Source organism: Antedon mediterranea, chromosome 3 (genome assembly GCF_964355755.1).
Source record: "Antedon mediterranea chromosome 3, ecAntMedi1.1, whole genome shotgun sequence".
NCBI classification, from domain to species: Eukaryota; Metazoa; Echinodermata; class Crinoidea; order Comatulida; family Antedonidae; genus Antedon; species Antedon mediterranea.
In genome coordinates, this window is record NC_092672.1 from 25,910,791 (window position 1) to 25,926,393 (window position 15,603).

General features: G+C 32.5%; 1 protein-coding gene across 2 annotated transcripts; it reads left to right on the forward strand.

Annotated features, from left to right (window-relative positions):
• Positions 1–355: 355 nt before the first annotated feature.
• LOC140045086 (DBH-like monooxygenase protein 1) lies at positions 356–13,257 on the forward strand. 2 transcript variants are annotated; one of them, XM_072089831.1, is made up of 13 exons: positions 356–868; positions 3,152–3,298; positions 3,573–3,746; positions 4,168–4,254; positions 4,441–4,608; positions 5,317–5,419; positions 6,126–6,292; positions 6,855–6,909; positions 7,240–7,364; positions 7,778–7,837; positions 8,523–8,644; positions 9,353–9,491; positions 10,600–13,257. In XM_072089831.1, the coding sequence occupies exons 1-13, from the start codon at positions 485–487 to the stop codon at positions 10,777–10,779; spliced, it is 1,911 nt and encodes a 636-aa protein (XP_071945932.1). In that variant the 5' UTR covers positions 356–484; the 3' UTR covers positions 10,780–13,257. The 2 variants fall into 2 exon arrangements, with proteins under 2 accessions (XP_071945932.1, XP_071945933.1); XM_072089832.1 differs by lacking the exon at positions 356–868 and adding an exon at positions 1,258–1,713.
• The last annotated feature ends 2,346 nt before the right edge of the window (positions 13,258–15,603 follow it).

Genomic DNA, 15,603 nt, shown 5'->3' on the forward strand with positions numbered 1-15,603 from the left:
AAATCGCAGCTATTTAATTTTTGTAGATTTGTATCTCTTACTCAAACCGTGGTATGTTTACATTTTTCTCAACAATGTGCGTCACTCTGTCGACCTTTCTCAAACTGAACTGTACTTTTTGGTTTAAATCAGACATTAAATAAAAGTTACAATAAGGCGGAACACACTAATCAAAACAACAGCGAACACTCAACAGATTAAATAGGCATGTATAAACTTAAAAGTCAATATGATCATAATACAGTAATATTACAATGTACTATATCAATTACAATACTGTAGTCACGTTAAATACAGACACAACTAAACTGGTACAAACTGGTTCGGTCCGGTTAGAAGAAATACAAAACACAAACAAAACAAACAACCATACATAGGCCGACAAAGTACTATTACATGAAAGAATACATTAAATGCACAAATAAGATCCTATAATATAATAATTGTATTGCCACTATCGATTACAGTATACACAAAAAGGCTTATGCACCGACACGTCACATATATTTTCAATCATCAAGGGCATTTAAGTAGGCCTAGATGCGCCACAGAGAGAAGTCACTATTTGAATTCACCAATGTTATACGCTAAAATAACTATGTTTGAGAGTGGAGCAAAAACCGTAGTTTTCATGTGCATGTGCTTTGTGGTAGTAAATACTGAAGATTCTATTACTGAAACTCACGAAGTTGTCATGAACGCCAAGTATGATTTTCGGTTTAAATGGAGAATTGACGAAGATAATATTTTTATTGAAATGAGTGCCAATACGTTGGGTTATGTGGCGATTGGCTTTTCTCCTAATGGTGGAATGCCTGGATCAGATATAGTGGTTGGATGGGTCAGAAATGGTCAATCATATTTGTCTGTGAGTTAAGTTTTTTTTTTATAAACAGACCAGTCAATTTAAACATATTGACTTTTCAAGTAAAACTTGTTTGTTTTAATTAAAATTAATAATAAAAAAAGTGTTCTTTTGTAAAAGACTGGAAAGCTATGAGAAAGTTACATTTTTTTTAAATGTTCTTAAGGCACATAATATTTAGATTTTAACAACCCTCTCCTTTGGGAAACCTTGTTCAAGTATACCACTACCGGTGAAACGAAAAGTGGCAATATATTATGCTTAACTCTACGTAATATTTCGCTCTACTTAAAACCCTCTTAGTGCCACGGGCGGCGTTTGAAACCCCTGGGGACATGCGTTGAACACCCATAGTCGGCGTTAGACACCAATCGTACCTTCTGTGTTTGAGGGCGATAATCACTAACTTCTGCTTGTCTGAGGATTCTGGGATAGCTTTTATTCGATCAAGCGTAAAATTTACTTTCCAAAAATGTCAACGAAAACATTTTCGCTATGTGAAAATCTTTTGGAAATATTAATTAAAAACTGATTAATTAATCAAAATTACGTTGTTTGTGGATTACACGTTTCCCGTATCTAGTCAGACAACCGGAAATACTGACTTCTTTGTTGAAAATGTGCAACGCGAGAAGGATTTTTTGTACTATGTAGGCCCATGCAGCACGTTGTCAGAATTTACTTGCCTGAGCAACTTGCTTGTAGTGGGCATGTTCAGACTAACGATGGTGATAGGATGGTTTGATTGGGCCTAGGCTAAAATTATACGATGGCGGTTTATTTGAATAAAATAACTCGTATCTAACTCTCCTATTATTACTTTTGTTCAAGTAAATGTACATTTATAGGTATGTATTATAAATATTTGTTTCTTGGGGTTTTCTAAATATCATTTTATTATCGTTTTTATACGATTTTTTTAAAGAAATTTTATTTAAAAATTTTATTTTTTTAAATTCATACATTTCATAAATAAAAATAAATCATACAAATATTCATTATACATCATTTTACAGGAAATTTAATAAGGAATATTTGTTTTTAGAAACATATTTTCATACATTTATAATAAAATGATGAAATTACTGTTTTAAAAATGTCAACTCCCTGGAGTACTATAAAAATGCTGTTCTGAAAAGAATTCGGTTGAGGGGAAATGGCTCTCTCTAGGGAATTAGATTGAAGCATTTTTCTCAAGTTATGGTCAGATAGGTAGAAAGAATGTGAACGCGTTTCAGCAAGGACTTCTATCGGCGGTAAGATCAAACGATTTATTTACCATAAGTTTCTTTTATTCATCAATAAACGGCCCGCGTAAAATATGGACAAAAAGAAAGGAGAGAAAAGGCAACTACCACATGCATATCGATCTCAAACTCCGTTTCATTTAGAAGATATTAAGAAAATTATGTGAACATTAATTAATACCAAAGTACATAGTATAAATATAATACAAGGTGAAAATAGTTGAGATAACATATTAATTAAAAGTTTATGAGAATTCTGTTACTTGTTGAAGGCGCTTTCCTATGCTAAAGTAATGTTACTAACAAACACGCTCTTGATCTCACCATGTCTCTTGCCGCGACCCTCAGTTTTAAATCAACTAATACTAATATTTTAAATCAGGATCAACAATAAACGTATGCATGTATAAATCGTATGCGCAATCCGATTTTATCGGTAAATTGTTAACCGTCGGTGTTAATAGTAGTTTCCGGCTCTGCCATTACTTTGCGATTTCCGGGTTTAAACTAAGTATTTGCTGCCCTCTCTATCTGGACAAACTGGCCATTGGTATAGATCAATTTGGGTGCGTGTGTGTGTGAATGTTTTGCTACATTCTATATTCTACAATTCAACGAGATTCAAGTTTACCTGAGGCATTATTAAACTTGTTTTTATGTCATGAACCATTGTTTACATAATACAACATAATAATCAATGTATCACAAAACCTACAAAATTGCACGCATCAAGAATTACAAATCAATTTCCTAAAAAAAAATGTTTACATAGTATCAAATGCATTGTAATTCGATTATTGGATATACATGTTTAGTTCTAGGTAGGTTTAGTTATGTTGGTGGTGGTACAGCTGATGCTTGAGAGCTTGGCCCCAGGCATGGTATGTGGGCCTGAAATACACAGTTTCTGCGATAGTATTGGTGATTTCTTGTATGTGTATATACGATTATAAAAGATGGAAGAGGGGGAGTGATGATGGAGAGATACAAAAATGATTCTTTATTTTATTTCCTGATATTTCCTCGTGCATATATTTAGGACCGTCATGCTATCACTTACTCCAAACCTGAGGCGGATACAACTGGTGATTATACTCTTCTGTATGGACATGAAGATGGTGGGCGAACACGAATTGGATTTAAACGTGCATTGAACACATGCGACGATAAGGATAACATAATAAATGTAAGTTTATTATTAAATCGTAATTTTTCATAGAATGTACACATTGCCAATCTTAAATAATATCTGTAAGCAGAAACAAACGTTAACAATGGTCATAAATGTGAATAATTTATATTTACATTCGAAACTGATACTTTCTTTCTTTCTTTCTTTGTATATGCCTACTTACTGAATGTATCATTAGTTAACTGCTTTACTTATTATTTTGTCTAGTGCATTAACATAAAGAATACATTATGCTCCTTTTAACCTGTTACTCTTGCATTATTATTAGGCTGACACCATCAGAGTCATCTGGGCAGTAAACAGCATCGATCCTGAGGATTCTGACGACATTATGTATCATAACACGTCCCGTGGAGTCCGCTCAATTATCATTCTGGACTCTCAACAAACAAATTTCACATTTCCTAAAGACTACAATTATTTTGAGGGATTTATGCCAAACGTAAGTACAATTTCGGAAAGAACATAATATAATAAAGGCCAGTTCTAAACTTGAAAGAAATGGAAGGCTTATAATGCCTACAAAAATAGAGTAAATCAAGTGGAAAATGTTTTCAAAAAGCTAAATTGGCAAAAATTGTTGGGAGGCAATGTTAGATTGTCTCGGTTGGAGGGAGAGGATATTTAATTTCTGCAAATACTTTGTAAATGTTTGTGCAAAATATCATATCATTTTCCTTTTCTACGAGTACGTTAGGTGTTTGGTAATGCTGTGTTTGTATTATGTCATTGTACGTTGTTTTGTGATATCTTAATTTGTTGGCGGTGTTGGTATGCTTCTCATTTTGCAAGAATATGACGTCTGCGTTCAACTTTCTCGCGAAAGCATTATTATTATTTGACACATAATCTTTTCTTGTCAGGTGACCGTACCAGACAACAGCGATACAACGTACTGGTGTTATTCATTTGCTGTCCCAACATTTGAAAACCCAGTTCATATTTTTCGAGTAAGTAAAGTAAATTGTTTTGCTCGAAACAATTTCAATATCAGGCCAACATATATACATTCCTAAGTTATTATTTAGCGAAATATGAGAAAACTAATACAAAACGAACAATAATACATTGTTTTGAATAATAGTTACTGATTAAGCACAAACATAACATACAAACTCAATTTCTTTTTCATGCAGGCGGAAACTATTGTTCAAGAGGGTCATGAGTCTTTGGTTCATCACCTACTGGTCTATAGCTGTCGCAGTATGAATATGAACTGGTCTAGTAACTGTTTTTCACCTAATATGCCTACAGACTTACGCAATTGCGATCGTCTGGTGTACGGATGGGCTATCGGTGCAGAGGTAATCGATTTAATGTTGTATCAAGGAGGTTTCACAATACTACCAAAACGATAGCGAAACGGATACGAACGAGGCCTGCAGTACGTGTTGCTTCAAGACTGAGAAACTGCTATTTATCAAAATTTACCTGGTATCTATGATTAATAATAATTATAATCATAATCTTTTTGATTCAATGCAAAGTGTGAAACATAAATCAAAAACTATTATTCGTTTTGTACTTACGAATGCGACTGGTAAAAATTGTCAACACTATACGCTTTACGAATATGAAATTGGGATCAGCTCAAAGGTATAACAAATGTGTGATGTATCCGTTTTTGTTATCGTATTCGTAATGTTTCAGAACCTTCTTTCGGTATCTTTTATTCATCAAAAAGTATATATATAAACAATTCATGGCAGTATAAACTGAATTGCGAACTGAGTAGTTAAATACATTATACAAAATATACAGAATTAAACAAAATGAGCAATATGAAGATTAATACAATAGTTAATTTACGGTACATAGTCAATTAATTCTTTCTATTATTGTGTCTAAGTCAACGTATAATATGCATAAAGAATATTTGAAAAGAAAGTTTGAAAAAAAAGCAAACTAAAGTACCATTGATGAATGCCGTTTTTAATTTATTAATTATAAAGTATTAAGATATAAAGTATTCATTCTCTAATTGATAATCATGATTTCCGCATGTACTGTAGCCTTTGAACTTTCCTGAACATGTTGGAATATCTCTTGGTAAAGAGAATGATCCTACTGTGTATTTTATCGAGCTTCACTACGACAATCCAGGCCTATCACCAGGTATTTATTTTAAAGTTAGATTTTAATTGTTTAATTAAAAGTCATTCAAAATGCTTAAAGTAAATTGTTTCATACGCAGTTTTCCAATGGGTGTGGTGAGTCCAGAAAAGACAACACTTTGTTGTCCAATATTGGAAAGTGTGTTGTCCATAATATAGCGATAGGTGGCGCTATATTATGTCCAAAATAGAGAAACTGTCATTTTATGAAATCCGATTTCTTAAAAAATGGGACAGCGGTCGTAACGCGCGGCGGTGGTAATCTAATACAATGATGGCCGTTAGTACATAGGCGTAGTAGGTCAGCTTAATTAGACCTAGCCAAAATATTAAGTTCCTTGAAGGAAGGTCGGCGTCCTAGTGATATAACCTGGCCCTCTGTTCTTGAAATCGATATTTAAAATAACTTCTAAAATCGAACATTCATAGTTTATAATATATTTATAATGAAGTACCTTTTACTACATTCCCATAAAATCATCGTGATTTAAGTAACCTCTGTAGTGTTATGACGTAATACGTCTACTCATAGGCATACAGTATCCCAGAGTCGCTACGGCAGAACAAACGGCAGAATGCCACTGAACTCGTTTTCAATATTGGCAATTGCGCATTTTTTAAAATCATTATGTCATAGGGTATCAGTCGACATTGAAAATGTCTAGTTAACAGCATACTACAGTAGGCCTACTACCCCGCTTTTACAGATTTTCACGACAATTCTGGAGTCAGGTTTTATTATACGTCCACACTTCGTCAGTACGAGGCAGGTGTGTGGCAATTTGGCGAACTTGTGTCACCATTTCAAGCCATTCCACCAAAAGAACAATTATTTAAAACATTTGGAATTTGTTATGGAGATTGTACACGACAGGTAATACTCTTAGGATTAAAACTTCTCTCTTTTATTTTAGTTTAAAAATTAATATATTTTATAGAAGGTGTTTATTCATCAATGATATTGATACATACATTCTATTTATATGTTTTGTTTTAGGCCTAGAATCATTATCTTCTATTAGTATTATATTTATAAAACTTGAATGAAGATTGCGCTGTTAAACATTATATGGAAGACAGGAGCGTTTATTTATTGTTGTAATCGTGTAAGGAAGCACAGTAACACGAACTGAGGGTACTACTTCAGAAGAATGTGTTCGCACAAATCGAGTATACGCATGCGTATTCATAACTCAATTATAGATTTTGTCATAAAAAAATGCATAACCATAATGTTCAAATTGCAGGAATGAATAGATTTGCCTAATTAAAAACAAATAGTGTTATTTTAATCTTGGTGTTTGGGTTGTACGTAAAATGCCACTTATTTTGTAGGTCTGAATACAAGAATTTAAACAATTTATGAAAAAGTTATTGCCAATGACGTTTCTTAAAGTTTAAATCTTATTGGCTTGATATTTGTTTATTTTGCAAAGGCCTTGGACGTGAACATAAACGGATTTTTTGTATTTTTACATTCTCATCTGGCAGGTAGTAACTTTTATTATTTTAAAAATCAACACAGACACAGTTTTACGCCATTCTGAAATATAGATTTCAATTAAGTAACCTTGATGCTCTGTAGTGTATCTAGATTTCTTCGGTAATACAGCATCACATTTTCCCCCATGTATTAGTTATAGGTTATAACCTAACATAACCTAACCCTTAATCTAAACTAATTTCATATCACTACCATATTTGGGCACATAAGCACTTTTTCGTCAAACTACTTTGATAGCGTCGACAGAGCTTTATTATAAAGTAACAGAGTGCGGTTTTCACTAGCAATAATAAGTGTTTTTAAACATATCTATTTAGGTAGGCAAATGAAACTTCAACATTATCGAAATGGACATTTGATTGAAGACGTGGGAAGAGATGACAACTATGATTTCAATCTACAAGATGCTCGAGTTTTACAGCCAGAACGAGTGTTTAAGCCAGTGAGATATACGTCAATTATATAGAAATAATTCGGACCATTTATATAATAATTGCACTACAGTAAAATTATTTAATAATGCACGATCGAAAATTGTGTATTTCACTGTAAATCCAAAAATCATGTAATAGTTTACCTTTATAGGCTAAACCATATATTATTGTCACTAATGGAATGTACCGTATAGAACGCAGTTTACGCAACAATTCGATGATATGAATTTTAAATCACGTTTCATAAACAATTATTTTATACGTTAAAATCCCACATTTTTGTTTAACCTTTAAATAATCATAACATTATCAAGACGGGTATTGCTAAATGCTATAAATACAAATTATTTGAATGTTTCTAATATATTTTTAAAGATAAGATAAAAGGTTGGTATTAATTGTTTATTTTTTACATTGATAGGGTGACGATTTTGTGGTTACGTGTGGCTATAACACAGCAGACAGAGACTCGATTACAAAAGTTAGTGTATACAAATCTTTAATGTTTTGAGTGGAATGGATGATTAAAAATGAACTTCTGAATTTAATATTACATATATCTTTATTACTATATGCATTCCACGAAATACCTACTGTGTGTCGAAGACTAGGTACTTAAACATTGGTTGGCCGTGGAGTAAAGGTATTATAAACGGTGCACATTTAGATCGGTTCGAATGTGATTGTAAATATGATACTTCGCAATAAATCGTCGTGTGAAGGCAGCATCCGGGAAGGATTGGGTTCAATTATGGATCGGTAACTGTGACGTAGATCACCTAACCAATAGCAAGCAATAGCCAATCACCAGGAAATTATTAAACTCTCCTATTTAAATTGAAGGGTTTATGAGAAAACCGCAGTCAATATTAGTTAAAATAATAGTTAAAATCAAATTGTTGCGTTTCTTCTTATTTCTCTTAAGTTGTATTTATTTATTTAACTTTGTTTTACAAGGGTAGCTCAAACAGCTGTACTACAGCAGAAAGCTGACTGGAAGGGAAAACAATACAAAAATATACAAACGACATTCAAACATAACGATACAAGACTATTTATGACATAACGATATATGACCACAGACATACAGTATAGTAGCAGAAATACCTTACTACACTAGGTAGAAGTACTATATTAAATTATTATATTTTGTGTTTTCATTTCAGGGCGGCTTAGGAACGAAAGATGAGATGTGTGTAGCGTACATATATTACTATCCAAAACAATCTAATGCTGGTGCCTGTCAATCGGTTCCTGATTTGAATGAATTTAATTCTGCATTCAATATGTAAATAAATTATTCACTAACTCCAATATTAAGCTCATCAGCTGCAAAATTAGGTTACTTTCAATTTGAGGCGACCTGTGACCTTAGGCATTACGTCATTTATACAAATTGTCCAGCTATGTAAGTCATTTTAAATGTTAGAAAAACCTCGAATAAATAAATTTTTATACAAGTCTATGAATCTGCAGAAACTCCAGGGACATCTTGAAAACGTCTTCATAACATGAGAAAAAAAAACATCTAAACATTTTGTCATTTTAATTTTTTTTCCATTTTTTCCTGAACAACCATACAAAAAAAAAGACGGAGACATGTCAATGAAAACCAGTAGCTTAGTGCTAACATTTTTCTCTAAAACGAGTTTATCCTTTCTGTCCTAACATCTAACGTAATAGCATAACATGATTTTTAAACAATTAACATCTTCTTTACTTGGTAGAGTTTTACCAATCTACATACATGAATTAAAGAAAAAATGTAAGAATAATAACTTTCCTAAAACGATCTTGAGGCCGCTTTGAGAACGTTCAGAAAATAATTTAAAAATATCATACAGTCTCAAAAACATTTCAAAATGTCTTACAAACTTCAAAGACAACTAGAAAAGTATATAATTGTGTACCTTTTAAAATTAACACAATTGTTAATCTATAAACTATTATAAAATTACATTTCACCACATGTATACACCTGTTCTCTTATTTATAGTGAATGTGATACTGCTGAGTGTATATACGCCAGGTTATCAGAAATGGACCCAACACTAGTAAGGGAAGGCTTACATAATGTGTCATACAATGGAAAACGTAATAACTACTGCAGAGATCTAGATTACAATAACATTCCTGTAAGTTGTGATTTTTGACACTTCACAATCCCTCATTTAAAATTTGTTATACAATATTTTTTTTTTTTATGATTTAATTGCTTTAGTAAAATAAGTAAGTAAATAAATATAAATCTTAAAACTATTTTCACGGAGCCGTTATAGCTGCAATAGCTATTAATAGCTATTGATATAACTGAGCCTAATCCGCTAAGTAATCTCTCTCAACTATTAAAAAGAAACGAACAGTAAGGTGGATGGGGTGTGGACGGAGAGATCCAGTTCCAGAGGCTCATTTCTATACCAAAAAACTGACTTGCAGAAATTTATTGACATCTTATATATGCTTATATAGCGCCTCCTATAGTTCACGCTTGCCTTCTTCATCCATCATAATAATGGAGCAAGTAAACGTTAACTTTAGCGGATGACGTTAACAATATACTAATTTGCATAACAGCGTAGTTCACCCAAATGTTGCGCAATGTTTTTTTATTTCGCTTCGACGGGAAGTTTAAAACGCAACGCATGTGTCGCGCACGCAACATACGCCGCTCGTATTAAAACACATTTTTGGAAAATACCTTGGACCTAGATACTAGGCCTAACCCAAGATTGTATAGCGACCCCAAATCTTCTTAACCGTGTGATTTTGAACGGCTGGAATATCTTGCACCCAGATTTGATAATATCAAACTATTAGTAAGAATTTGTTTTCCTAAATTTGTGAACATTTGCTAACTATTCCTAACTGTAATTAAAAACATAACTTTAAATTTACCATTTGTTTTCTTAATCATTTTGCAGAAATGTAATGATTCTTCGTCGTTGCATATTGGGAAATAGCGTTAAAGTTTACGTTTACGTGCTCCTGCAAAAACTTCCTTTTATTCTAATCTGTTGCATAAAACTCCCTCTTTTCTTCATTCTTCCATATTTTTAGATAATTGACCAATTTGAGATATATTTTGAATAAGTTCATGTTCCTTTAAAATCATTCTATAGATCATTAACAACACAAAAGTGCTTTTCAAAATATGATTCAATTCTTTTCAAGCATAGTAGTCTCACGATTATTCATTTTCATTGCCCCATCTAAATTACTAATTATTAGGCCTATATTTTTCAGGGAGTTGAATTTTACAAAGATTTTCCTGCTTGGTTTGGTGAAAACGATCGTATTGAAGATCAAAATGATGTCTGTAGCCCTACTGGGGTCACCGGAAGTAGCATTTCAATTATGCCTCCTGGATCGATAATGCTGATAATGCTCTTTTTGGCCAGGACGGTCATCCTGACCATGAAATAAAATAAAAGTATGAGTGAACGCTAACATTGTTCGGAAAAGCAAATTCAAAGACAACCCGAAAAAAATAATTTACAATAATTTTCATTTACACAGAAAATCTTTTGAAAATGTTTAATTCAATAGAACGTATATCAAAAAAATAGCTTACTCCGAAATGTTTGCTGCATAGAAAACACCGTCACAGACTAAAAAATATACCAATAGGATTGGTGAACATCAGTCCAAAATACGCAGATTTTTTTCCAAAATACATCTACTTGAGGGCTCTATACTATTCAAAAATACTCGAGTCTTTCCAAAATACGTCAACTTGAGGCGCTATTCATCCAAAATACGAGATTTTTCCAAAATACGTCAGTTTTTGGGGCTGTAGTAATTTTCCAAAATACGTCAATATTATTTTTTTTAAATGGAAACATTATCCAACTTAAATATACGTCAATTTGGGACCACTAGTAATTTTCCAAAATACGTCAACTTGATGATATATACAATAACAAAATAAATAAATGCTTTTTTTTAATACAGGTCGAGTATTAATGTTTAATGTGTTGTGTCGATATGTGAGATGGGTTCCGAAAACGGTTAGCACAATAGTAATTCAGCAATATTTGGTCTTACAGTGTTTATCTAACAGTAATGATTAAAAATGAATTCGAATGTTGATTGAAAGCTAAAACTAATGTTAGTCATAATGTTTAAGAGACGTCAAAAAGGGCCTACACCTAACGTTATCTGAATGTTTCTAAAAATGTCGAAAACTTAATGCTAACATTTAGCTAATATTTTGTGAACGTTGACTTAACATTCTCTAAATGTTGTTTGAACGTTAAACTAACGTTAGTTAACGTTAACGTTATTTTCAAACGTTCAAATAATGTAACGATAACATTCAACTAATAATTTGATATTAACATTCTTAACGTTGTGTGAACATTGTTTGAACGTTAAACTAACGTTATAAAAGGTCTACATTTGAATGTTATTTGAACGTTCTTTCAAACATTAAAAAAACGTAGCAGTAATATTCAACTAACGTTATTTGAACTGTTTGCATTGTTTTCTGGGATATTATTTCCAATGACAACTACTACAAGACCTATTATCTAATTATGACACAAACTGTGAACTTAAAACTTACCAAAATGGTTCATCATTTCAATGGTGAAGATACAATGCTCTATAGTATTTTTGAAACAGCCTCGCGGTTTGAGAGTTCGGAAAAAAGTTTGGAAAATTCGCGTTTTTTGGAAAACTTTGCCTTCAAGTTGGAAGGTATGTCGGAAAACTTTCTTATTATAGAACATTAATAGTGGCCTCAAGTTGAAGTACTTTGGAACAAGTGCCCCATAAATAGACGTAGTTTGGAGAAATTGCGTATTTAGGGAAATAAATATCGCCCTCAAGTTGACGTATTTTTTTAAAGACTCGCGTATTTTTAATTAGTATAGCGCCCTCAAGTTGACGTATTTTGGAAAAATTCTGCGTATTTTGTACTGATAGCGCCACAAACAAATTGGTTTTATTTATTTGTTATTGGATGTATCATCAAGTTTTTTTTTAAATTTTGTATTTTCGAAAATTACTAGTGGTCCCAAATTGACGTATTTTGGAAAATGAATAGCGCCCACGATTTGACGTATTTTGGACAATTCACGTATTTTGGATAATTTATAGCGTCCTCAAGTTGACGTATTTTGGAAAGACTCACGTTTTTTGGATTAGTAGAACGCCCTCAAGTTGATGTATTTTTGAAAAAATGATTTCTACCCATTGAAATATACCCGATCGGACTTTTTTTTGGTGAAATGTTCACCCATCCATAATCCAAGTTCCATTCACTTTACGTTTTGTTTCTAAAATTTAAAATAACTGATCAATTTGCAGTCAACCTATTATACAGCACCTTTTATAAAGGCTATTACAACAATAACGCAAATTTAACAATTTATAAAGAGGGCCGGGAATGCGAATTAACGACTTTAAACTTGATTACAACTCGTCGTTTGAACAATGGTGATTTACATATAGTCTTGGGATGGAAACAATAATAGGAAAAGTATTGCCTTGATTGAATTCCTACTACTCGAACATCTTTCCCTAGTTTTACTATACTGTACTAAATTAATAAGACAGTAACACCTTTTCAAAAATCCTAATGCAAGTCTTCAATTGATAATATTTTAGCATAGATGTGGCCCAGGAACCTTCTATTCCTGGTACGCATCTTTATCCTTTTTTTTTGCCTGTTTTGCAAATTTAATGTAAAAATACTGATGAAATATTAGTATTCAAATAAATTTAAGTTTTCATATCATATGAATCATTTTTCAAACGTGTCGAGTTTACAGTAGGCTGTTATTAACAATAAAAAAACGTGTGTGTCTTCATAAGTTCACCTCCATCTCCCAATTCTTCATTGGAATGCTTGTTCATTGTAATAATAATATTATTCTAATAAACATTTCTCAATTTGTATAGTCCTAGGCATAGGTTTCCTTTGTTGTTTATGTTAGTTTCAATTGTGTATACTTTGTAGACCGGTAAAATATCATTTGCGATTAGTTTCACAATAATGCAATTAATTACAGCTCAACTAATACTGTAGCTCAGCAATCATCATATTTCGTCATTGGGAATAGTACATGCTGTACTTAACGATACGATATTACTCAAGCCATTCTTCTTTCGATTTTCGTTCGTTACAATACTTGTAATTTACATTTGCATTTTGAACCATCCAGAATACCACGATGAGCATGCGTTATCAAAATGTAAAAGGAAGAGGTCTTTATTCTTGTTCTCAAGCTTAATATATGAATATGAATTCCATATAAGGAAACACCAACACTTGGGAAATAGGTTTTATACCGGTACTGTATGTGGGTGGATGGAATGCACAGACGATTAAAAAAAACATACAATATGAAAATATTTATACAATTGAGTTTTAAACTTGACATATTATTATTTATATTATTATTATTGAAATCATACAAAAGAAAATATTTTTAGGCCTAAAATAAGTAGAATAACAGAAGAGAAATAATTAGTTACCGGTATTGGACAGGGCCTATATGTGTATGTTAGTTAGTTAGTGTTAGTTAGTTAACATACACATTGTGTATGTGTTATACTATTCTAAATTACAGTAAAGTTAACGAAAGAATTTGATTGTGTTAGCGAAAGCATTGTTACCAAGTTGTATTTACACGAATGCATAGAAAATGAGGAAATTCGGATCAGGTCAGCAGTGTAGCGCCTACCAGATCAGCACACCAGGAGACGATATCCAACTTTTTGACCATGTTCTTTAGCGTGCAATATGTACACAGAACCAATGACTTTACGTCCCATCCGAAGGACGAGGGAATGACAGTGGTATTATATTAAAGAAGTTTGTTTTGTAAAACAATACAGCTATACACAAGGAAGTGATCCATTCCGAATATGAATTCCATATAAGGAAACACCAACACTTGGGAAATAGGTTTTATACCGGTACTGTATGTGGGTGGATGGAATGCACAGACGATTAAAAAAAAACATACAATATGAAAATATTTTTAGGCCTAAAAAAAGTAGAATAACAGAAGAGAAATAAGTAGTTATTGGGCAGGGCCTATATGTGTATTAGTTAGTTAACATACACATTGTGTATGTGTTATACTATTCTAAATTACAGTAAAGTTAACGAAAGAATTTTGATTGTGTTAGCGAAAGCATTGTTACCAAGTTGTATTTACACGAATGCATAGAAAATGTTGTGTTTTCACACACTTTTGTTAATAGTGCATTGAAGGAAGTTATTATACAAGTCATATCACCGGTGATCAGAGATACAACTGAAGCGATTGTTTTATACCTATGTGTCGTTAACTCCTATCTATAACTCCATTGTACCCCCGATATAACTTCGATGTAATAATTGAAAGATTGGGATCGGAAACCTTTCGATTTGTCGTAAAAGAAAATTAGGGACTTTACGAAACACGATGGTTAGGGAAGGACGACGAATATCCGGTCTTCGTAGAGTGTAAACTCTTCATTATCTTTCAAAATTGTCATCTTCGAGTTTATTTTGATAATTCCATCATACCAAAAAATTAGAACATGATGTGTGTCCCGTAATTTCACCTATGCTACACTGTATATAGATATACAGTATATACTGTACATATTGTATATGGCATATAATAGGCACAACTCAGCACTATGAGTATATAATAGGATGGCATCATCAACATTTTCCGATCGTATGTTAACGTATATTCATTTCGGTAAAATGATAAAAATGATCACCTATAATTCGTCAAAGTGACGAATTAAATTCTATTTATTAAATTAATATTGTGTGTGTGTGTGTCTGTCTGTAAACAGCCGGGAAGCCACATTTTTTATCCGATTCTCACCAAATTTGGCCACAATGATCTATGCCCCAAAACCTCGGACGAGTTTGCAATTGAAGGAAAAAGGTCATAGGTCAAGGTCACAACTAACAAAAAAAACTATTTTACTGCCTAGAGACCACAGTTTGTATCCGATTCTCACCAAACTTAGCCAAAAAGACCAATGACATATAATCGTGGTTAAATTTTGAAGGGTCAGGGTCAAAGATCAAGGTCCACAAAAAAAAATAAGCGGCACTCAGCGGGACTTGAACCAGCGATCTCAACTGTGAGAGGCTGGATACATAACCATTACACCAAACTCTCATCCACAACTTTGTAGTGTGCAGTTAGCCTATTTACACTTACATCTAATAATACAAAAATTGTTTTAAATATATATATTTCCCGGGGACAATTTATGTAAGGGATTTTT

What these genes read in the sequence shown, in the direction of transcription:
- LOC140045086 (XM_072089831.1), top strand. Translation starts at nt 485, where the DNA reads ATGCACCGACACGTCACATATATTTTCAATCATCAAGGGCATTTAAGT. An exon ending in CAATCCAGGCCTATCACCAG is followed by an intron (nt 5,420 to 6,125) that starts GTATTTATTTTA and finishes CCGCTTTTACAG; the next exon opens with ATTTTCACGACAATTCTGGA. An exon ending in ACAGAGACTCGATTACAAAA is followed by an intron (nt 7,838 to 8,522) that starts GTTAGTGTATAC and finishes TTTTCATTTCAG; the next exon opens with GGCGGCTTAGGAACGAAAGA.